This window comes from Phacochoerus africanus, chromosome 14, assembly GCF_016906955.1.
Source record: "Phacochoerus africanus isolate WHEZ1 chromosome 14, ROS_Pafr_v1, whole genome shotgun sequence".
NCBI classification, from domain to species: Eukaryota; Metazoa; Chordata; class Mammalia; order Artiodactyla; family Suidae; genus Phacochoerus; species Phacochoerus africanus.
This window is the reverse complement of record NC_062557.1, coordinates 52,563,574-52,584,948: the sequence shown is the minus strand read 5'-3', so window position 1 is coordinate 52,584,948 and position 21,375 is coordinate 52,563,574. Positions and strand designations below refer to the sequence as shown.

The 21,375-nt window shown below is 55.4% G+C and overlaps 3 protein-coding genes and 1 non-coding gene across 19 annotated transcripts in view; 1 reads left to right on the top strand and 3 right to left on the bottom strand.

Annotated features, from left to right (window-relative positions):
* The window catches only part of CNTROB (centrobin, centriole duplication and spindle assembly protein), a 35,031-nt gene extending 32,444 nt beyond the window's left edge, over nucleotides 1–2,587 (bottom strand). For 2 of the 7 annotated variants that reach the window (XM_047759003.1, XM_047759007.1), the window contains exons 1-2: nucleotides 2,454–2,584; nucleotides 154–301 (exon numbers count right to left, since the gene is read on the bottom strand). Coding sequence is in view for 2 of the 7 variants with exons in the window: in XM_047759002.1 (XP_047614958.1) it covers nucleotides 2,454–2,508 (55 nt within the window). In the remaining 5 variants the exon portion in view is untranslated. Of the gene's footprint in view, nucleotides 1–153; nucleotides 302–1,961; nucleotides 2,129–2,453 lie in introns of all 7 variants that reach the window. The other 5 variants (XM_047759005.1, XM_047759009.1, XM_047759002.1 and 2 more) reach the window with 3 other exon arrangements.
* A 116-nt stretch (nucleotides 2,588–2,703) lies between these two features.
* On the top strand, nucleotides 2,704–3,775 carry RNF227 (ring finger protein 227). The gene is made up of 2 exons (XM_047759014.1): nucleotides 2,704–3,211; nucleotides 3,311–3,775. Exons 1-2 carry the CDS (start codon nucleotides 2,704–2,706, stop codon nucleotides 3,364–3,366), a joined length of 564 nt encoding a protein of 187 aa, XP_047614970.1. The 3' UTR covers nucleotides 3,367–3,775.
* A 2,216-nt stretch (nucleotides 3,776–5,991) lies between these two features.
* CHD3 (chromodomain helicase DNA binding protein 3) overlaps nucleotides 5,992–21,375 on the bottom strand; it is a 27,235-nt gene continuing 11,851 nt past the window's right edge. For 5 of the 10 annotated variants that reach the window (XM_047758919.1, XM_047758923.1, XM_047758922.1 and 2 more), the window contains exons 12-40: nucleotides 21,141–21,272; nucleotides 20,649–20,748; nucleotides 19,872–20,063; nucleotides 19,516–19,716; nucleotides 19,019–19,156; nucleotides 18,624–18,745; nucleotides 18,308–18,481; nucleotides 18,036–18,177; nucleotides 17,677–17,808; nucleotides 16,397–16,514; nucleotides 16,063–16,187; nucleotides 15,653–15,884; nucleotides 15,200–15,366; nucleotides 14,554–14,731; nucleotides 14,032–14,097; nucleotides 12,944–13,029; nucleotides 12,678–12,811; nucleotides 11,988–12,132; nucleotides 11,649–11,811; nucleotides 11,412–11,533; nucleotides 11,174–11,309; nucleotides 10,960–11,061; nucleotides 10,649–10,780; nucleotides 10,157–10,265; nucleotides 9,829–9,961; nucleotides 9,273–9,514; nucleotides 8,073–8,236; nucleotides 7,707–7,833; nucleotides 5,992–7,266 (exon numbers count right to left, since the gene is read on the bottom strand). In XM_047758919.1, the coding sequence (XP_047614875.1) occupies nucleotides 7,026–7,266; nucleotides 7,707–7,833; nucleotides 8,073–8,236; nucleotides 9,273–9,514; nucleotides 9,829–9,961; nucleotides 10,157–10,265; nucleotides 10,649–10,780; nucleotides 10,960–11,061; nucleotides 11,174–11,309; nucleotides 11,412–11,533; nucleotides 11,649–11,811; nucleotides 11,988–12,132; nucleotides 12,678–12,811; nucleotides 12,944–13,029; nucleotides 14,032–14,097; nucleotides 14,554–14,731; nucleotides 15,200–15,366; nucleotides 15,653–15,884; nucleotides 16,063–16,187; nucleotides 16,397–16,514; nucleotides 17,677–17,808; nucleotides 18,036–18,177; nucleotides 18,308–18,481; nucleotides 18,624–18,745; nucleotides 19,019–19,156; nucleotides 19,516–19,716; nucleotides 19,872–20,063; nucleotides 20,649–20,748; nucleotides 21,141–21,272 (4,255 nt within the window). In that variant the 3' untranslated portion in view covers nucleotides 5,992–7,025. Of the gene's footprint in view, nucleotides 7,267–7,706; nucleotides 7,834–8,072; nucleotides 9,143–9,272; nucleotides 9,515–9,828; nucleotides 9,962–10,156; nucleotides 10,266–10,648; nucleotides 10,781–10,959; nucleotides 11,062–11,173; nucleotides 11,310–11,411; nucleotides 11,534–11,648; nucleotides 11,812–11,987; nucleotides 12,133–12,677; nucleotides 12,812–12,943; nucleotides 13,030–14,031; nucleotides 14,098–14,553; nucleotides 14,732–15,199; nucleotides 15,367–15,652; nucleotides 15,885–16,062; nucleotides 16,188–16,396; nucleotides 16,515–17,676; nucleotides 17,809–18,035; nucleotides 18,178–18,307; nucleotides 18,482–18,623; nucleotides 18,746–19,018; nucleotides 19,157–19,515; nucleotides 19,717–19,871; nucleotides 20,064–20,648; nucleotides 20,749–21,140; nucleotides 21,273–21,375 lie in introns of those variants that run through there. The other 5 variants (XM_047758925.1, XM_047758929.1, XM_047758924.1 and 2 more) reach the window with 4 other exon arrangements.
* On the bottom strand, nucleotides 12,400–12,537 carry LOC125115348 (small Cajal body-specific RNA 21). Its single transcript, XR_007132059.1, has one exon. It is a non-coding gene; the product is annotated as a small Cajal body-specific RNA 21 (non-coding RNA).

The following is a 21,375-nucleotide window of genomic DNA, read 5'->3' as shown; positions in this document are numbered from 1 at the left end:
AGGCCAGGGCTCGAACCTGCGACCTCATGGTTCCTAGTGGGATTTGTTAACCACTGAGCCAGATGAGAACTCCAACTCCAACAACTTTTTTACAGCTTTTATTTTTCTCCATGATTCTGTAGGTTGGCTGGGGGCTTCCTCTGCTGTTTTCACCTGGGCTCTCGTGTGGCTACATTCAGCTGGCAGGGCAGCTGAGCAGGAAAACCGGATGGCCTCACTGGTATATCTGGCTATTAGTTTTGGCTACTGGCTGGGGTTCCTCCATTCTCCTCCAAGCAGCTTCAATCCACCAGTGAGCTTCCTGAGGGACAAAGGCAGAAGCTGGAACACCTCTGAAGGACCTAGCCTCCAGAATTCACACATCACTCCCGCCACATTCTCTTAGCGCAAATCATGAGGTGAGCCCAGATTCAAGGGACAGGGAATTCGCCCCTAATTCTTCATGGGAGAAGCAGCAGTCACATATTGTAGGCATCTGGGGTTATTAAAACTACTACCACATTAAAAAGTTTTCGGCGGGAATGAAAGGGGTAGGTGGTTAGGACATAACTGGGCTTGAGTTTTGGAAAGATCATGTAAGCAGTGTGGCGGGAAGGCTGCAGAAGGCCAGAATGACTGGACAGACTGGTTAAGAGGCTCCTGTCTACCGAAGAGATGGTGGCAGCTTGAACTAGGGTGTTACACCGGAGGCGAAGAAAAGCAGACAAATTCGGGAGATACTTAGGAGGCGAAATGTTCCAGGCTTAGTGGTAAGTTGGTGAAGGAAGCTGAAAGCGAAGGAGGGGTCAAGGAGGACTCTTAGATTTCTGGACTTGGGTAAAGAAAGAGGCAGGAAACACTGGAAGAGATGCTGCTTCCAACAGGGAGATCATCAGCTTGGGTTCTTGATAAACAAGAAAGGAAGCTGAGCAGGTGGCCGGAGAGCCAGGTCTGGACCTAGAAGGGCTCTGGATGTCAAATCCTTTGGGAGCATTTATATAATCAAATACCTTAAACGATTATGACTTAATCAACTAAAGAAATCAAAAAATGTGAGGCGATCTCGAAGCACCAATGCAAAGAGAACTTCTCCTCAAAAGTTTTGAATTATGACAGCATCATTGGAATAAGTAGCTAGCTTCCCCCAAGTGACCAGAAAGACAATATGACTTACAAGTCCTGAAAAGATATAGAATAACTAAACATAATGGTACACCTCCTCACAAAAGGTTAAACTCAAAGGCTTTAAGAATCTAGTTTTAAAAACCAGCTTTAGGGGAGTTCCCATCGTGGCTTAGCAGAAATGAATCTGATTAGCATCCATGAGGGCGAAGGTTCGATCCCCAGCCTCGTTCAGTGGGTTAAGGATCTGGCGCTGCTGTGAGCTGTGGTGTAGGTGGCCGACACAGCTTGGACCTGACGTTGCTGTGGCTGTGGCACAGGCTGGCAGCTACAGCTCCAATTGGACCCCTAGCCTCGGAACCTCCATGTGCCGTGAGTGTGCCCCCCCCCAAAAAAGCAAAAAAATAAAATAAAAACCAGCTTTACATTGCCTGTTAAAGCCAGTAAACGCCATGGGTGTGGAAAAGCCCATTTTGTATTGACCAAAAGAGATGGGTGTTGAAAATGTTGGGTACCGAGAGGTTAAAGTGAACACAACATAGGCTGGGACACAGGATAATAGCCAATATGCGGTGTTAACTGTGTGCCAGGCATCACTCTAAGGACTTTACATACAGAGCTGATTCAATCCTATCATCAACCACATTTTATGCAGATGAGGAAACCAAAGCCCGGAGAAGTTAAGAAACCTGCTCAAGGTATCACAACGGGTAACCCAGGTCTAGAGTCTGCGCTATAAACCTTCCCAACAGACTCAGGACGGCAGGCGCGGGAGAGGAGGGCGAGGAGGTGGCTGGGGAGTGGAGGGTGGGGGTGGCACCACGAGGCAGTGTGGGCTGGGAGTACTATGTCCTGTTTACCTGTGGGGGAAGTCAGACCTCTGAGTCAGAACTCAGGCTGTGCTGCTTTGCTGTAGCCACCATGGTGTGTGGGTGACCAGGCCTAGCTATGCAGGCAGGAGAGGATTCCCAGCATTCCTAGGGCCTCGGGCCTGGAATCTAGGTCCTTCCACGGGCTGAGACGTCAGCTGAGAGTTGAGAGGTTGAGGAAAATAAAATTTGGGAAGCCGGCCTTACAAGAACACAGGGAGGTCAAATCTAATGGGGAAAACTGAGCGCAGCATCTGCTCAATCGCCCAGGAGCCCACAAAAGATTGGGCAGAACGGGCAGGACCACCGGCTTAGGAAGCACGTTTGGGTGGGGTCATGGGAGAACGTGAGAAGCCCTGCGCCAGCGGCCGCGGGCCAGGGCTCAGGTAGGGTGCTGGGGATTTGCAGACAGGATGAAGGAGCCCCGGCTTTGCGTGGGGGGTAAAGGAAGGCGTGGAGGGAGTGGGGTGCTGTGCCTCCCACCTCTCCAGTCGTGCCGCCACTTGGGTCGCCTCGCCCGTTCTGCCATCGGCCGCATTCCGGTCCTCGCACCTCCGCCGCCCCCACGCGTGCCGCCGCGGGGAGTGGCCCGACCTTCGCGTGACGCCTCGACGGGCGGGCTCTCAATATTAAAAGGGGGAAGAGGCCGCGGCGCGGGCCCCAGGACGGGCCCGCTCGTTCTGTCCTAGGAGCCGGCCGCGTTGGCGACGCCCTCGAGTCCGCGGCGGGCACAATGCAGCTCCTGGTGAGGGTGCCGTCTCTTCCGGAGCGGGGCGAACTGGACTGCAACATCTGCTACCGGCCTTTCAACCTCGGGGTCCGCGCGCCCCGCCGCCTGCCCGGCACGGCGCGGGCCCGCTGCGGCCACACGCTCTGCACCGCCTGTCTGCGCGAGCTGGCGGCGCGCGGCGAAAGCGGCGGGGCGGCCGCGCGCGTGGTGCGCCTGCGCCGCGTCGTCACGTGCCCCTTCTGTCGCGCGCCCACCCCGCTCCCGCGCGGCGGGGTCACGGAGGTCGCCCTGGACCAGGACTTGTGGTCGCGCTTGGAGGCAAAGGCGCGGGCTGAGCGCGAACCTGCTGTGGCTGGTGGCCGGGTCCACGAAAGCGGCGAGGCGGAGGAAGAGGAAGAGGAGAGCGAGAAGGGGGCGGAGCCTAGGAGCGCAGGGTGGCGCGCGCTTCGGCGGCTCTGGGCCCAGGTGCTGGCGCCCGCGCGCCGCTGGCGGCGCCCGCTGCCCTGCAACGGTGAGGGACGGCCCGGGGTGGCTGTGGCGGGAGAGGACCCCAGAACGCCCGAGTAGGCAGCATCCTTCCGCCGCCACTAACCCTCCTTCTTTCCCCCAGTGTTGTACTGTCCGGAGATCAAGGACTTGGCCCACATGACCCGCTGCGCGCTGTAACTGCGAAACCCTGAAGCTGTGGCAGAAGGAAGGTGGGAGCTGCATTCTCAGGGCCCCGCTGTAGTACAGGGAGCGGGTGCCAAGAATACCCCCCCTCACATCCGGGATTGGCACTGATGAGGGAGGTGAGCCAAGGGCAGGAGGGAACGCCCTGGGAGGTGTTGATACTGAGCTGGGGAGGCTCCTAGACGAATCGCCCCCATCTTCTGACTGTGCCAGCCTCGCATATTCAGGATGAAGTGGCCCAGGGATGATACAAACAGTCGATGTACCCGTGGGAAGAAGACAGACTGTTTCCCTAGCTGCGACTTTGGCTTCTGTCCAGGGCAGCTCTCCTGTGCGGGAGCAACAGGTCCCATTTTAGCTATTCTGTGTCAGTGATTTTTAAGAAGAGGCTGATTTTCGTGCATGTTAATCTCGTTTCTCTAGCACCTAAGAGAACTGAGAAGAATCAACCAAAACCCTTCTCACCCCATCCCCTACCCCCACTAGTATGCCTACTGTCTCCCCATTCCCAGTACTGTGTTCCTAAAATTATCAAGATGAAGCCCTACCTATGAGGTTAGGCGTTTTGCATCATTTCAGAATTACCCTTCAGCCTGTAAGGGGAGGCATGAGAAGGTCCAAAGGGCTTTTATCTGAGTCACCTCATTAGGGCCTACCAAAGATAGGAGAGAGAGGCATTTGGCAAAGGCATCAAATTGTAAACTTCTGCTGTTATCTTTACAGTCACAAGGAAACACTGTCACCACTGAAAATAAGATGCTCATCATACAGTTTTAAACTTGTGTCCCATAATTGGACGCCCACCTATATTATGGCATGAGTTCTATTGAAACATCCTGTTAATATCTTACGGTGGCATAGTTATAGTCAAGGACCAGCAGCATCAGCATCACTGGGAGTTTGTTGGAAGTACAAAATCTCAGGATTCCACTTCAGACTTACTGAATCAGACTCTGCCTTTTTTTTTTTTTTTTTTTTTTTCTTCCCTCCTCGGTCTTTTTAGGGCCGCACTCATGGCATATGGAAGTTCCCAGGCTAGGGGTTGAATTGGAGCTGTAGCCGCAGCAACACAGGGTCTGAGCAGAATCTGTAACCTACACCACAGCTTATGGCAACGCTGGATCCTTAACCCACTGGCGAGCCAGGGATCAAACCTGTGTCCTCATGGGTGCTAGTAAGAGTCGTTTCTGCTGAGCCATGACGGGAACTCCCAGACTGCATTTTTTTTTTTTTTGGTCTTTTTGCTATTTCTTGGGCCGCTCCCACGGCATATGGAGGTTCCCAGGCTAGGGGTCCAATCGGAGCCGCAGCCACCGGCCTACGCCAGAGCCACAGCAACGCAGGATCCGAGCCGCGTCTGCAACCTACACCACAGCTCACGGCAACCTACACCACTGAGCAAGGGCAGGGACCGAACCCGCAACCTCATGGTTCCTAGTCGGATTCGTTAACCACTGCGCTACGACGGGAACTCCCCAGACTGCATTTTAACAAGAATCCCAGGTGATGCAATAAAATTGTAAGAAGCATTGGTTCAGGTCCTTGATTGTCTATAGAGTGTCACCATCTGTGGGGTAGAATGTTTAAAAACAATTGGTATAAATGACTTACTGTTTCATTGAAGGTTAAAGTAACATTCAGTTACTGAAAAAAATTTAAGTTCTTTGTGTCCATAGTTTACAGTGTTGCATTTTCCTCCCAATTAAAAATGTGAATTTAAGAATAAACCTCTATTTTTGTAACTGTATTTTTGCCTTTTTCCTGTCCTTAACTCTCAAATATTTCCTCTTCCGGGAGGCCTTTCTCAGTACTGAGCCTCCCCCGACCCTCTGTAAAATAAAGCCTCATTTAATTTTTTCAGTTTTTATTTTCTGATAGTGTGTTGTGTTGGTGTCCTCCACTAGACTGTAAGCCCATGAGAGCAGTGACTGAATTGTGACTGTTGCATCTCCAAGGACAAGAGCAGTGGTTTTCAGTATGTACTCAATAAATGCTTGATGGAATTAACTTTTATTTTTTAGTATAATAGCCTCAACAATTAAGCGTGTAGCCTGTAAACCTCTGAGCAGCTCTGGTACTGAACAACACATGTCAAGGTGTAATGTCTAGCAGTTCAAATGTTCGGCAAACTGTGCAGATCTGACCGCCCCCTACCCCCCAAACGCTTTAGAAAAAAGAGTACACTTCTGCAAATTTGCAACAGAACCTGTGACGCTGTAGTGACCTCTACTGACTCTTGGCAGAACGAGGCAACCTGACGGTGGAAAGCACATCAAAAAGATGAATGGGAGATGGTTCTAAACATTGTCAGGCACCCCTCCTACTACACTTCTGTCCAGGAAGCCCTGCTCTTTCTCTGACCTCAGTCTGAGGCCTGTGGAGGTATCCTGCTGGTCAGCTTCCATCTCTACACTGAGCTCATCACACTGGGGTTAGGGTTGGAAAAAGCCTTGGAGTTTTAGTTGATGATCCAATTAATGAAACAGAGAAAAAGGAAAAGTCACAAGATTTAAAAAGAGGGAGAGAGAGAGAAAAGGAAATGGCAGAAAGTAATTCCCTTTCTTTCCTTACCCCTCCCCGCAACCAAAGAACTCCCCCACAAAAATAACAGAGCACACAGAAAGGAAAGTATAATTTATATGTACAACCATAAACCTGATACAGAAGAGGGGACTGGGACAGACCAGGAGGGGGTGTGAAGAGACTGGGAAAGGGGCAGCAAGAAAGTGAAGGGGAGCGAAGACGAAGTGGGGGGTTCGCCATGCAAACTGCCACTGTCCCAGCCCCTCTCAGGGAGGAGGATGTGCCCATGTCTCCCCAGCCTGCCCTCCACTATTTTGCTCTGGTCCCAAAGGCAAGGTAGTCCCCTGACTAGGCCCCCTGGCTGACCCACTCAAGTTTAGTCCGTATCCAGGTCTTCGGGAGGGAGGGTAAAAGTCCTCCAAGAACCTGAGCCCCAAAGCTGGGGGCTCCCCCGACGTCTGGCCCATTGCGTTCTCTGCCACCCTTTCTAGATTACGTGGGTCCCTAGGACAGATTGGGGAGCTCCTCTTTGGCTTAAGGGAGTATTCACCCAAATTATTAGTCTCTTTGTAGGGGCAGTCCTTGGTCCCTAGGGATGGGGTAAGATTCCCAACACAAGATGCCAGTACGCAGGAGGTGACTGAGCCAGTGAACAGCGCCTTTATTCTGAGGCTGAACAGCAATGGACTCCCTCCCTTGTAACTGCTCCACTCTCCATCTGCGGGGAGGGAGGGAGGGAAACATGCAGCCGCCCCTCCTCTTCCCTTCTGCCCTCCCAGGGCTCACTGTCATCCCTCTCTAAAGTCCCCTCCTCTCTTCAAGGCTCTCTTTTCCCCACCGAAGTTCCTAAAGGCCAGGCAAGGCTAACCCCCCACTTCTGCAGGAGGTGGAGCTTATATTTCGGGAATAAAAACTGGGGAGGCTCCACCTCTTTCCTCCCCACAACCACTGCTTGGGAAGCTGTGTATGCTTGGCGGTGGGGATAAAGGTACTTGGAGGACCCTGCTCACCAGCTCCCACCCAGACCTCTTCTCACCAGCAGTCTCCAAAGCGCGGTGGGAAAGGTGCGTGGGGTAGAAAAGACAAAGGGCCCTTCCTGAAAAGAGTGGGAGAGAGGGGCAAACGGGCTCCTAGCCCAGTGGTGGCCCAAGGGGTGGGGAAGGTGGAGGACTGGCAGCAGGCCCCAGAGCCTGAGCTGGGGGTCGGCCTCGGGAACGAGGCCTGGGTGAAGGGCAGGTCTGGGATCCCGTCAGTCGTCTATACAGATCACCTCCCCGGCTCGGGGCTCCTTCCGATCCAGCCCGTCTGACACCAACGCCCCCATCATTTCCTTCTCCTTCTTCACCAGCACTGGAGGGCCGTTGGTGGCGGCTGTTTGGGAAGGGGACAAGGGGATAAGGAAGCATCAGTCCCTATTTCACTCCCCATCATCGACAGCGACCACACATTCCAAGTTTCAGTGTAACGCCCTTCCGATTTCACGTTCTCTTTCCCTCAAGCAACCCATGTTAAGAGGCACCGAGCCACAGAACTGCTAGGTGTCTTTGAGTCTAGCAACAGAGGAGAGGAAAGGGATGGGAAAGGCGTTCCTCTGGGGTGCAGGGGGGTAAGGAGCCGGCCTTGTCACGGCAGTGGCCCAGGTCACTGCTTTGGTGATGGGTTTGATCCCTGGCCTAGAGCTACTCCATTCCATAAACCACTGGATGCTTCCAAGGGAATGAGATGGGTTGGCCAAGGAAAAGGGCAGCTGAGCAGAGATGAAGCTTAGGAAAGGGCCAATACGAGTGGGAGGCAGGACGTTACCAGCTGACCTGTGATGAAGGACCCTGCAGGCATCTGGCTGTAATTGGCGCCTGCGGCGGCCAGGGCCCCTACGGGTGCGGCGCTGAAGGCCGCCCCGTACCCCGGAGGTGTGGCGTAGGGACCCGGGGGGAAGGCCTGGAAGAGAGATCGAGCCGCAGTTAGAAGGTCCACAGTCTTTGAGGAAAGAAGCTGTAGGGGAGACATCAAGGGCCAAACTGCAGAACTACGGAGGGGCATCACGCAGGCAGGGAGACTCAAGGCCGACGAGTGTGTTCGAGCAAGTCGTTTTTCCACATTGTATAGCATTCCGGAGGAAGCGTTTGTGCGTGTGCAGGAGGAGTCAGGGAAAACGAGTCAGGGGGAAAGAGGGTTACCGGTGTGGGGCGAGGCTCCGTGCCCTTGCTGGCCAGCCGGCTGAGGATGCTGCGCTCGGACATCTGAAGGCGGGCTGCGATGGGGGGTATTCGGGACAGCGTGGCTGGCAGGCGGGTCACGTCCGCCTTCATGTCGCTCAGCAACTCCTCCAGCTGGTTCAGAACTGGGGCCCGGGCCACGGAGAAAGAAGGGCAAGAGAAAGACAGGGAAAGGGAGAGATGGAGCCAGGAAAAGAGATGAGGATTCAGACGGACAGATAGTCAGAGATGGAGAGAAAGGAGCAGAGAGACGAGGACAGAGGTCAAAGAATCAGAGACCAAAGAAATGACAGAAGTAGAGAGAAGAAGAGAGCAGCTCGGGGGAACAAGAAGTGTCAGGTAAAGCGGCAGAGACCAGATCATCACAAAGGACAGGTGGAAAGAAAGAGGCAAGGACAGGGGGAGACAGGGCAGGACATTGGAAGACATGGGGCAGGGGGTTGTCAGAACATCCCATACTGGAAGACTGAGGTTTGGGGGTTGGGGTGATGGGGAGGAAATAGTCGGGAGGCGTGGGAGGCGGTAAGTGGTGTCAGAGATTTCAGGAGTCGGGTCTGAATGTATAAGGGGGAGGGAGGTTAGAGGGTCAGCATTACAGATTCGAGGAATCACAACAGGAATTACAGGGGCCAGGAGGCAGTCACTACATCGAATAGAACTAGCTGGGGAGCAGGCTTCAGAACGTAATCTATTATTATCAGGGTGAGAGGGTTTGGGAGGAAGGGTTGAAGGTCAAAGGGAAGTCTCGTGGGGTAGGGTCAGAGGGTGGGATGGTGGTGGTTTCTGCCCCACTGGGTGAATGAGATGTGGGAAGTGTAATTCGTGGGACTGGGGGCAAGGACTTCGCTGGGCTGTACACAGGCTGAGGCCCCAGAGAGGGTGCTATTAGCAGTATGGCAGGCGTGGGGGTCAGCGAAGTTCCGTCCTGTGGAGGGGACGTGGCACCGTCTCACGGAGGCTGGGGGGAGGCCCCTCTATTAGGCACTGATGTGAATGCTATTAGGTCTGGGTGAGGGCTGGCTGTAAAGATCCTAGAGGCCAAAAACCAAGGGGGTACCAGGCGGGGCGGGGGGGGGGGTTAGAGGTCAGAGGGGGGTGGTTCAGAGGGTAAAGGGGTCAGAGGGGTGGGGAGATTTTGAAGGGTGCGGGGTGAAGACTTACGCAGCGTTGTGGGCCCTCCCCCGCGCGGGGCCGCCGCGGCCCTTACCCTTGTGCAGGACGGCGTTGGCCGGCTTGTTCCCCGCCAACGACTCCTTGGAGAGGTGCTGGTGGCTCTCGGCCAGGCACTCGGCCTCGGCGAAGCGGGCGTGGAGGGCCATGGCGGGGTGCGCCGGCTCCTGCGATAGGTTCAGGTAGGCCGCCCGCCGCAGCTGCTCCTCGATCACCAGCGCCTGCTCCAGGAGCTGAGGGCACGGGGAGCGGGTGAGTGTAGGGAGCGGTGGCAGCAGCAGCAGCCAGCGGCTGGATCAGGGCTGGGGACCTACCCCGCCCTCACCACTGGCTCAGGGCACCCCAAGCTCCACACTGATCCTGACGGCGACCCCAACATCGAACCCGATCCAGACCACAGACCCAAACACAGGGTGAACCTCTAGTCCGGCCTCAAGCATTGCCTCAACCCTCACGGTGTCAGCAGGGCCTCCCCTCCAACTAGATCTGGTCCCGCTTCTGACCCAAGTCCCTCTTCGGCACTGTGCCTTTCTTCCCTCGTCCCTACCTTGAATCTCCGGGCCAGGAACTTATTTTTCATCTCCAGAAAGTTCCCCTTATTAGCTTCAGTTTTAAATGGCTCGTTGATAATGGCAAACTGAGCATCGTTCTGGATGTCCTGCCACCGTGCGTAGCCATGGCTGCCGATGAAACGGGGGGACCATCAAGGCATTTAACAGGGACAGGCTAGGCTGTGCACACGCCCTCCTTTTGGCCTGACCGCCCCCCCGTGTGGCACTAAGCCCCAGTGTCTCGCGTGGACTTGCATTCTCTGTAGTGCCCCTCTCCCCAGGTTGAGAGAACAGGTTTTTCCTTGCATTTGTATCAAAGGATACAGGACAATCCCAGCCAGAAGCCAATAGTCATGTCTTCGGTGCCAGATCTCATTGAGTTTCCCCGAGGAAATAGCTGCCCGTTCCTCATTCTGCCACAGTGTGTGAAGCTCTAAAGAGAGGACAGAAGATGGATGAGGCGTCAGGCATTTGCGAACCACATCCAGTCCAGCAGACAGGTACAGAGGAGGGAACTGAATGGTGGGAGAGGACTAAGGGCTCTTTAAGGAGAACAAGGCAAGGTCAGGTGAGGAGCTGGGAAGCAGACTAGTTACAAGCAGGTTCAAGCTAGGGTGAAGGATACAGGTGGGGTTAAAGGCAGCTTTGGAGTGGAGCGCACACTTAAAGAGGCCCGAGGGCGAGGATCAGAGACAGCACGCACCACCTCACGGCAGTTCCTTGCAATCACAGGTAGCAGGAGGCCTCGGGCCAAATGGGAAACCCGAGAGGATGAGCCAACACCGGGGAGGAGCAGGGGGCAGTGAGAAGCCGTACCTGTGAAGCCACCGTCTGCAATGTTGAACATGAACCGCGGCTTCTCCACCTTCTCCTCGCGTCGCCCGTTGGACCGCAGCTCGTCTCGAGGAGGCCCAGGTCGAAGCTCCCGGTCCCCTTTCACGTCTTCGGCTACGGCAGACGGGGCAGAGCTCACGCCTCAGGAGGCAGTCCCCTCCCAGGTTCCAGGACTACTCTGTACTGTACTGGCCCCTGGAATCGCTGCCCACCCGGGACCCGGCACTTGGCTCCCCAGACTCCACCTCCCGATTCCCTCAGGGACCCGGGTGGCCGGTCCTTCCACCCATTACCTCTCTTGCCCAAATCCCCTGTCTCCCCCTCCGGCCTCTCCCTCTGTTCCTGTCCATCCAACGGCTTCTCCTCCCCCCTCTCTCCTGGCGTCGACTCTGTGGCTGTGGGAGGGGGTAGGGGACAGGAAGGGAGGTTGTCACCCTCATCCCCTGACCCCAGAAGAAGGAACCCCCAAATTCTAAGCCCCCACCACCCCTAAGGCCATGCACCCACCTGACTTCTCTCTGTCCCCCCGGTACCCAGGTTCAGGCTCCATCTCTCCAGGTCCCCCTGGCCCCTCATCCTCTAGAGGAACCTTCCTTGGCTCCAGCCGCTCCCCAAGTGACGGGGCTGGGCTGGGAGTGTCCGCCTAGAAGAGGACAGGGGAGTCAGGACAAAGCCGAGGGCTCCCAGGCACCCGCCCCAAGACGCCACCACTCCCTCCTCTCAGGGGAACCAGGGAGCCCCATACCTCTGCCTCCATCTTCTCCCCAGTTTTGCTATTCTTCTCTGGCTTCTCCTCCTGGTTTTCTGCTTCATCCTTCTCCAGAGGTGTCCTTATGCCCTCTCCTTTCTCACTTGGAGCTGGAGTAGCTGCAGGGGTAAGGCAGGGTGAAGAAGGCAGAAACTCCCCAAGCCCAACTCCAATCCCTCCCCGTCTAACGGACCCTGGCCCTGTCTGTCTCTCTTGCCACCCCAAGCTGATTACCAGGTTTCGAGGTGCAAGGACTGTTGGCAGCAGAAGCCTCAGGAGTGGTGGGGGAGGTCTTGGTAGGAGAGGAGGCTCTGGAGGAGCGCTTGGAGTCAGCGCTGGGGTCAGGCATCAGCTCCGGCATAGACCAGCGCCCGTTGATGTGCTCAAACTCCTGAACCTGAAGGGTGCAGGGGAGGTGGAGGGACAGGGATCAGCTCCAGGCACTGGACACGACAGGCTCCAGCCTCTCCTGCCTTGTCTCGCCCCAGCCTGAGTCTGGAACTAGGGGATGCGGCAGAGGGGGCCAGAGCCAGGCAGCCGACGTGACCTTGCGGGGGAGGGGAAGGCCGATACCTTCTTCTTGACGAGTGACATGACTCCAATGCGGGTCAACACTTGCTGGCGACTCAGTCCCTCCCGAGGGACCCCATCCGCAAAGGTTTCAGAGCCGTCTGCCCCGGGCTCACAGAGATGGCGCATGAACAAAGACACATAGGCCCTGAGGAGCATGGAGGTGGGAGGCAGGTCAGGAGAGCCTTAGTGGGGGCACAGGGATGACGGAGCCCTGAAACCGAACCTCCTGGGTGCCGCCAGGAGTCTCCCCTGGCCTCTCAATCCCACCACGACCAGCCCTCCAGGAGGTAACTCCCCCCCACCCCCGCCACTGCATTTCCAAGGCTCCCTGGCCTTGGGACTTCATTCCTAGGCCCCATCAGTCAGCTCTTCATCCTTTCCACGGGCTCCCCGCCGGCTATCGTGGCCAAAGAAATGTGAGGCAGGACAGCCCAGGAGAGGCTGCGGCCTTCACCGCCTCTCCCACTAGCAGGGAGGCCGGCCTCTGCGCTCTAGGCTCGTCTGAGGGGAGGTGGGGCAGGCTGGGCCCACCCCCCAGGAAACCGAGCCGGGAACTGTCGTCTGGGGTCGTTGGCGGGGAGCACAGTGATCAGGTGAGTAAGGTCACATCATATGGTGGCCAGGACAAAGACCGTGACACCCGCAGTCTGACCCTTCCATCCAGCTGGGCCCCGCGTCGCCCACACTCACTTGAACTCCTTTTCCGTCTTGCCCCTCAGGTCGCGCACCAGCCACTGGGTGGTGAAGGCGTCCTGCGGCGGCATGCCCCAGCGCATCACGGCGTTGAGGAAGGCCTTCCGCTGACGGGTGTTGAACCCCAGCACCTGAGGGAGGGGGAGGACGGCGTGGGCCATGAATGGCGGGGCTCTCACCCTCAGTGACTCAGCTTCAATTTCCCAGCCCCCAGCCTTCACTCCTTCCTCCGGGAACTGTCGGGCCCTGGGCGCCGCTCTCACCTCAATGTTGCCCCCGACTCGAGCCAGCAGTGGAGGCAGCGGCTTGTCTTTTTCATTCCGGAGCTGCCTCTTGGACTGTCGACGCCCTGGTCGAGAGAGGGTGACCCCAGTTGGCAGCTGTGCCGCCTCCTCCGCCCCCCAGTCTTCCCGAGCTCGCCCCTCCCCCAGGGCAGGAAGCCAGGCAAGGCCCGAGTCACGGGCCAGGCACATCTATTTTCCTCCCTGCACATGCTGAACTAGTGATCCAGCAGGGCCGAAAGAATCAAGTCACATGAAGAAATCAGCAATGGCTATCGCCTATTTGATGCAAGCAAAAGTACTACCGGTGGAAGAGTAAAATGATGCAGCCTCTCTTGACCTTTCATCTAGGTATCTAAGCCTGCATGCTTACATGCTCCAAATTTTTTTTCTTTTGGTCTTTTTGTCTTTTCTAGGGCCACACCCATGGCCTATGGAGGTTCCCAGGCTAGGGGTCTAATCGGAGCTGTAGCTGCCAGCCTACGCCTCAGCCACAGCAGCGTGGGATCTGAGCCACATCTGTGATCTACACCACAGCTCACGGCAACACCAGATCCTTAACCCACTGAGCAAGGCCAGGGATCGAACCTGCAACCTCATGGTTCCTAGTCGGATTCGCTAACCACTGAGCCATGACAGGAACTCCATGCTCCAAATTTTAACAGTAGCAAGATTATGGATGTTTACTTCTTTTTTCTTACCTGCAATCTTTACTTTTTCTTTCTTTCTTTTTTTTTAACAAATAAGCTTTTATTTGTATAAAAATTGTAAGCTTAAAAGACAATGGGGAGGGACGTTCCCGTTGTGGTACTAGCGGAAACAACTCCGACTAGTACCCTTGAGGATGCTGGTTTGATCCCTGGCCTCGCTCAGTGGGCTGGAGATCTGGCGAGGCTGTGGCTCTGGCGTAGGCCAGCGGCTGTAGCTCCAATTGGACCCCTAGCCTGGGCACTTCCACATGCAGTAGGTGCAGCCCTAAAAAGCAAAAAAAAAAAAAAAAGAAAGAAAATGGCAAGTGAGATGGGAAGATGGGAAGAGGTGGGGTAGAGAGACAGGAAGACAGATGCCACCTTCAGGACGCTCATCAAAGTCTTCATCCTCCTCCTCTGATCCCACTGAATATTCTGACTGGTTATCTGCGAGGGGAAAGGGCTCGGTGGTCAGCCATGCCCCCTGGTCAAGCCCATGCTGGGGCCCCTTCTGCCTGAAAGCCTCCCATGGGAGACTTCCACACCTTCACTCTGGCCTTGACCCTCCTAGGGATGCTGGGGGACGGTTCGCAGTGAGACCCTGGACCACATATCCTGAACCAAGCCCACTCACCCACCCACATCCTGACTCCCGGGTGAACCACTCTAAACAAAGACCCCAACGAGGGTGTCCACCTGAGCCCTCTGCAACTGCTGGCGAGCTTAGGTCACCTGCAAACCCGCCTGGCCTCTAGGGAGCTCCTAGTGACGCTTCCGAATCTCTTTCCACTCTGCAGGGAAGGCCCTGACTTGGAGGCCTCTCTCTTTCCTCTAAATGCCCCCAGCATCCAAGCCCCCAGTCAGCACCTGCCCCTCGGCTCCACCACTGGGGCCAGTCCTCACCTTGGTCCTCTTGAGCAGCATCGTTGTAGTTCACCTGCTTGCGGACCCGCTTGCCTTTGCCAAGGTTCCGGGCCAGGTCCTCCTGCTGCTGCTCATAGTGGTGCCGCAGCAGCTTCTCCCAGTAGTCAGGATCCACGTTCTCCTCCTGCTTGATGATCTCTCGTTCGATCTCCTCAATCTGAAAGGCAGCAAGACACAGGCTGACGGCCTCCCCCTTCACCCCTTGCCACCACTACAAATCGCCACTCTCCCACCACAGCCCAGCCCGGCTCCTAGACTCTCCCCTCTGCGTAGGTCCCCTGGACGTGGGGCCTTGCCCTACCTCTTACTGCTACATGCTCCTCTCGTTACTTCTCTTGCCTAAACCGCCCCCTAGGGCCCTCCATGTCCCTCCCACTCTGACTCAGAGGGCACCTGCCAAGTTTATGCTACTTTCCGGGCCTACGAAGTCCAGTGTCCTCCTTGAGACCAAGAAGGTGTCTGAGGTCCTCCACTGCTCTTTGTGGGGCACGGGGGTAAGAGAGCAGGTCAAAAACAGAAGCAAAGGGGGCTCCTTTGCTTGCATTCAAGGTCCAATGAGGGACAGGGGACATCCCCCTCAGAGACGGCCCGGGAGGTGGAGAGCGTCTGGCCCCAAGCCTCTCACCTTGTCTTCTTCCCGCACCACGTACTGGGCCACCTTGAAAGAGCTGAGGTACTCGTTCATGTTCTGCACGTCGGTGTCCTCAGTTGCATCCTGGTTCCGGTCCAGCAGCCGAGCGATGGCTTCGTTGTCGTAGTGAATCACGCTGCTGTCCTCCTCCTTGTTCTCTCCTGGTGGCATTGGGGGACGAGAGAGGGGACTCAGCTCCAAGGAGAACCTCAGGCAGATCTTTAGGAAGGTCAGGGGCACGCCTTCTCCTCTGCTGCCTGGTCACGGGAGCTCTGGAGAAGACCCCTCCCTGGGCGTCTGTAAGGTGCTGTTTTCAACCTTACAGGTGAGGCAATACGCCAGCCTTTCTCCAAGCACAGCAGAGAACTTTCGTCAGAGGGTTTCCGAGGAGAAATGCTCACAGACAGCAGAGACCTGCTTTCAGGGAGCTGCAGAGGAGGCTCTCACCCTCATTTTCATCCTTAAATAGCTCCTCGGTGCCAAATTTCAGGATGTCGTCCAGCTCCTGCTTGGACATGGAGCCTGCCTTGGAGCCCAGCCCGGGCCGCACCACCAGATGTGTCAGCATCATCTTTCGCTTGGCCACCTGTGTGATCCGCTCTTCCACTGATGCGCGAGTCACAAATCGGTAAATCATCACTTTGTTGGCCTGGCCGATCCGATGAGCACGGCTGAAGGCCTGCAGGGGCCAGAAAGTGGGCATGGGCCAGGGGAATGGCAGGAGGGGCACCCCCTACGTGCTCTGGAAAAGAGGCTGGCGAGGAAGGGTCTCCTACCTGCCAAGAGGTTTATTTCTGACCCTAAAACAGACACTCGCATCTCTTGGCTCAGAGGGGCTCCAGGAGAAGAGTTCTCACCTGGATGTCATTATGGGGGTTCCAGTCAGAATCAAAGATGATGACAGTGTCTGCCGTGGCAAGATTGATGCCCAGGCCTCCAGCTCGGGTAGACAGGAGGAAGCAGAATTGCTGGGCCCCAGGAGCTAGGAGGCGAGAAACAGGAGATGAGAAATAGGCAGCCAGCAGTTCTGTGCACCTGCTCCTAGATGCCCCCTGACTACAAACAATGATGCCCCCAAACCCGAAGCCTAGGTGACTCATGTGCTCCCCGGCCAGTACCCTCCCATCCCAGGGACCTAGGCACAGGCTTCTCGGGCCTCCCACACCCAGCAGGGACCAGGCATCGCCTCACCATTAAAGCGGTCGATGGCCTCCTGCCTCAGGGCGCCAGTGATGCCACCATCGATGCGCTCATACTTGTAGCCTTCGTAGTCGAGGAAGTCCTCTAGCAAGTCTAACATTTTGGTCATCTAGAGCCAGAGAAGAGGAAGGAGTCTAGAATGACAGGGCAGGGGGATGTGCCCTGTCTGGTCTCTTTCCTCTCCCTCTGCCCTGGCCCTTACACTTGGATCCCTGCCCTGTCTCACGCTCCCCTGGAGCTGCCTCCTCCATCCCCACCTCTTCCTCATGCCACATTTTTTTTTTCCAGCCTTGCCCACGGCATGCGAAAGTTCCCAGGCCAGGAACTGAACGTGAGTCGCAGCAGTAATGAGAGCGACAGCAGTGACAACTCCAGATCCTGAACCCACTGAACCACGAGGGAACTCCTCAACCCATGTTATTTTTTTTTCCCCCTCTTTTTACTGCTGCACCTGTGGCATATAGAAATTCCCAGGCTAGGGATCAAATTGGAGCTGCAGCTGCTGGCCCACATCACAGCCACAGCAACATTGGATCAGATTCTGCAGCCTACATTGGATCCTTAACCCAGTGAGCGAGGCCAGGTATCGAACCCATGTCCTCATGATTACTAGTTGGGTTCGATACTGCTGAGCCACCAGAGAACTCCTCATTCCACATTCTTTTTTTTTTAATTAATGAATTTTATTACATTTATAGTTGTACAACAATCATCACAATTCAATTTTATAGCATTTCGATCCCAAACCCCCATCTCATCCCACAGTCTTATTATTATTCTCTCTTGAGATCATTTCTCCCAAGGCACAGGATCTTCTCTGACCCCTACGACAAGGTTTCAGGGAAATCTATGAACCCCCTGAAAATCTCTACGAAATGATCTGTGTGTGTGCAGTTTTCTGAAAAGCAGACCCACAGCTTTCACGAGATTTCCGAAAGGTCAGTGCTCCTCTCCTCCACTACACGGTTAAGAAACAGTACCAGCCCAGAGACCTCCTTCAGGAGGCAGATGGCTCCCCCTTCCACTTCTCCCCTTTTGGCTTCAAAGAAGCTGGATGACAACTTCCAACAGCCCTGAGAAAAGGGATCAGAAGCCAAGATGAACTTAGCTATATCAGAAACTCTTCTTTTATTTTTATTTTTATTGAAGGATGGTTGATTTACCCCAGAAATTCTTAAGGGTATAACTGGCTAACTTCTCATCCGGCTGCAACCCCAGGAAGGAGGTGAGGGTTTATCTGGTGGTGGGAAAGGGCGATGGGGATGGCTCACCTGCGAGAAGATGAGCACTCTGTGTCCTTGCTCCTTGAGCTTCCGCAGCATCTTCTGCAGCAGCATGAGCTTCCCAGATGCCTTGATAAGTGCCCCACCCTCATAAGCCCCACTGGGAAGTTTCGGGGACTCCTGAAAAGGCGAGAGGAAACAAAGAAGAGGAGAGAGTCAGAAAACGAGCCCCCATGTTCTGACCACGCCTAGAAAGCCGGAAGCCCAGCTCTAGGCTCCACATCTTTTCACTTCCTGCTCCTCTCAGACATCCAGTCTCTGGCCTCCCAGCCCAGCTCCAGCCCTGTGCTCAAGTGCCCTTGTTTCTGGAGCGGAAACATTTGGCGGTCCCCGGATCCCGCATCTACCATAGCAGCCACAGGGAAGAGGTACGGATGGTTGCAGCACTTCTTGAGATCCATCATGATGTTAAGCAGGGACACTTGGTTCCCACCACCTCGTGAATTCAAGGCCTCAAAGTTGCGGGTCAGGATGTACTTGTAGTATTTCCTAAAGACCAGGGTGGGAACAGAGGAGAGATACGATGAAGGAGGCGATTATGATGGTGCACGGGGGCACCAATTCTTGAGCTGCCCCCAAATCCTGAACCCTGGTCCGGGTACCCCGCCTCGCATCTCACTTCTGCATGGGGCTCAGCTCCACGCGAACGATGAGCTCTGTCTTGGCTGGCATGTTCTTAAAGACATCGGCCTTAAGCCTCCGCAGCATATGTGGCCCCAGCAAGTCATGAAGTTTCTTAATCTGGTCTTCTTTGGATATGTCAGCAAACTCCTCTAGGAAGCCCTCCAGGTTGCTAATAGCCAGAAGAGGATAAAGGAACCGAACCGGGAGTCGGGCTCCGTGTACGGCCTCAGGCTCTATCCTCCCCTTCAGATCCACCCTCTAGCACTCAGCTGCCCCCTCTCCTCTGCAGACCACCCTACTGAGCCACTTACTTAAACCTCTCTGGGGTGAGGAAGTTCAGGAGATGGAAGAGCTCCTCCAGATTATTCTGCAATGGCGTCCCTGTCAGCAGCAACTTATGATCTATCTTGTAGCCATTGAGGACCCTGAAAAACTAGTAAAGGGGGCAAGGAAAGGCAGGAGAAAGGGCCCATCAGTGGCAAGTGGCTAGCTCACCTTTTCCTGACTCCAGCTCCTATTTCTTTCAGAATCAGAGGCCCTCACATCTCTAGCCTTCCCCCTCTTCCAATCTGGGGACTTCTCCCCAGGCTTAACCCAGGCATCCTGTCTCCCAGACCGCAGAGAGTCCCCATAACTTTATTTTTTAGGACGAGGACAAGTAGGAGTCCACAGTCTCAAGTTTCTGAGGTCTGAGTATTTCACTCACCTTGGACTGGTTGTTCTTGAGCCGATGGGCCTCATCCACCACGAGACAGGCCCAGCGGATGGAGCCAAGCGCTGCCTGATCAATGGTGATCAGCTCATATGATGTCAGGAGAACGTGAAACTTCACCTGGGCCTCCCTCTGCCAACACAACCATCGTCCATTTGGCTGCACCCAACACCCAAGCATCTAGACCTCCCCCTCATTCTCTACCCAGACACCTTGTCCTGAGACTCCCAAGGGAGCCAGTTATCTGTCCTCCAACTTTGACTCCATGCAGGGACTACTGAACATGGCCCCCAAACTTCCCTGTGGCCCATAGGAAAAGACCCATGTGCACCCCAGGACCTGCTACATCCCGGGGACTGAAGCGCAGAGGCATCGGGAAGGTGAAAGAAAGGAGGGAAAAGCCGAATGGCCAATAAAGCGACTGAACTCCCGGTTGGGGCAACAAAGGGCCAGACCTGAGGACTTTGAGGACGTGAGGTAGAGGGGCTTACCTTCATCTTGAAAGCTTTCTTGCCACCTTTGATGGCGTTGTCTTCAAAGGAAAACTCATTCTCACGAATGATGGCCCGGCTGTCCTTGTCACCCGTGTATGTCACCACATAGAACTTCGGTGCCCACATCTGGAACTCCCGCTCCCAGTTAATGATGGTAGAGAGTGGAGCACTCACCAGAAAGGGACCCTTCGTGTGGCCCTGGGAGTCGAGGGGGCGGGGACCCTTAGTCTCGGCTGGCAGCTGCATGCCCCACCCCACCCCGGATCCTCCGCCCTCACCCTCCAACCCCACCTTCCCCGGTCCAGGCTGGGCCTCAGCCTGGCCGTCCCCTCAGGGGCCCCAGAACCCAGCACCTCCTTATAGAGAGAGTAGAGGAAGACGATGGTTTGTATGGTCTTGCCCAGCCCCATCTCATCAGCCAGAATGGTGTCCGTGCCCTGGGCCCACGAGAAGCGTAGCCAGTTCAACCCTTCCAGCTGATACATGTGCAGCGTGCCTCCGGTGGCTGTGATAAACCGGGGCTGTGTCTCGTATTTCACTGTAGGCTGTGGAGTTAAGAAGTCAGAGAGCTCAAGGGAAGCATCAGCCGCTCCTCTGGTCTGGGGCTCCTCCTCCCCATGCCTGCCGCTGGCATCAGGTGGGACGACAACTCCCTCTCCACGGCCTGAGCTCACGAACGTTCCGGTCGGCAGTGCCTCCCCCTCACGCCTTAAAACAATACCCAGAAGCAGTGTGGGGAGGAAACTGGCGGGGGAGCCCCGTGTGCTGCCATCTCCAGGGGCGCCCCCTCTGTTACACCCACATTCTTAGCAGTCTTGGGGCAAGGCTGAACACCAAAGGAAGAGCTACCATGCAAACAGGTTGGGTTTGTTTTTTCCTTTTAATGATTTTTTTCCCCCATCATAGCCGGTTTACAGTGTTCTGTCAATTTTCTACTGTACAGCAAGGTGACCCTGTCACACATACATGTATCCGTTCTTTTTTCTCACGCTACCATGCTCCATCATAAGGGACTAGATATAGTTCCAAAGAGGTTGCTGAAACTCTGGGAAGTTCTGTCAGAAGTTCCCAGGAAACCTTCCATCACCCTGGCTGCAGAAACGGGAGAGAGGCCAAGTGCGAGGACTTACATCGTTAGTGGGAGAACTGGGAGGCCCGTCGCCCTGCAGTTCCTTCTTCTTCTTCTTGTACTTGCGGGGCTGGGCGGGGTCCTCCCCCATAATGAGTTCTCTGCGGAAAGAGGGGGTCTGAGCGAGACCTGGTCCTTGGGACCCTCCTCCCTTCCTGACGATTCCAGACCTACCTCCCGCACGCCACAACCTAGACGCTCTCACGCTTCCCTTCTCCCAGGTTCTGTACTCTCGCCCCTTGGGTTTCCGCTCTGGAGCCAACCGTCAGCACCCCTGAGCTTCCTCTCGCCCGTTCCTCTGGCTAGACCTTAGTCCTGTTGCTTACACTGCCTCTTTCCCAAGCCCAGCACACACGCCTCAGCTCGGGCTCCCACTGCCCTCAACTCTCGATTGGCTCTGTCCCCAGTGCACCTCATGTAATGCTGGCGGCTCACCTCTCAGGCTCCCCTCCTCAGGCTCCCTCTCCCCGTGACCACGACCTGGCTCCCTCACCGGTGTCTCCAGTAGCTTTGCTTGTGGTCTTCATATTCAGGGATGTTCATTTCATCTTCCTCCCATGTGGACTGGTCATAGGGCAAGTCCCTCCATTTCACTAGATAGTGGTAATTCCCCTTTTTATCCACACTGTGGGGAGGGAAGCCAAGAGGAGGAGCAGGAGGAGAAAAATAATATGCGTCACAAGTAGAAAAAAACCATCACAAACACAACAGTTGGCCAACACGGAGAA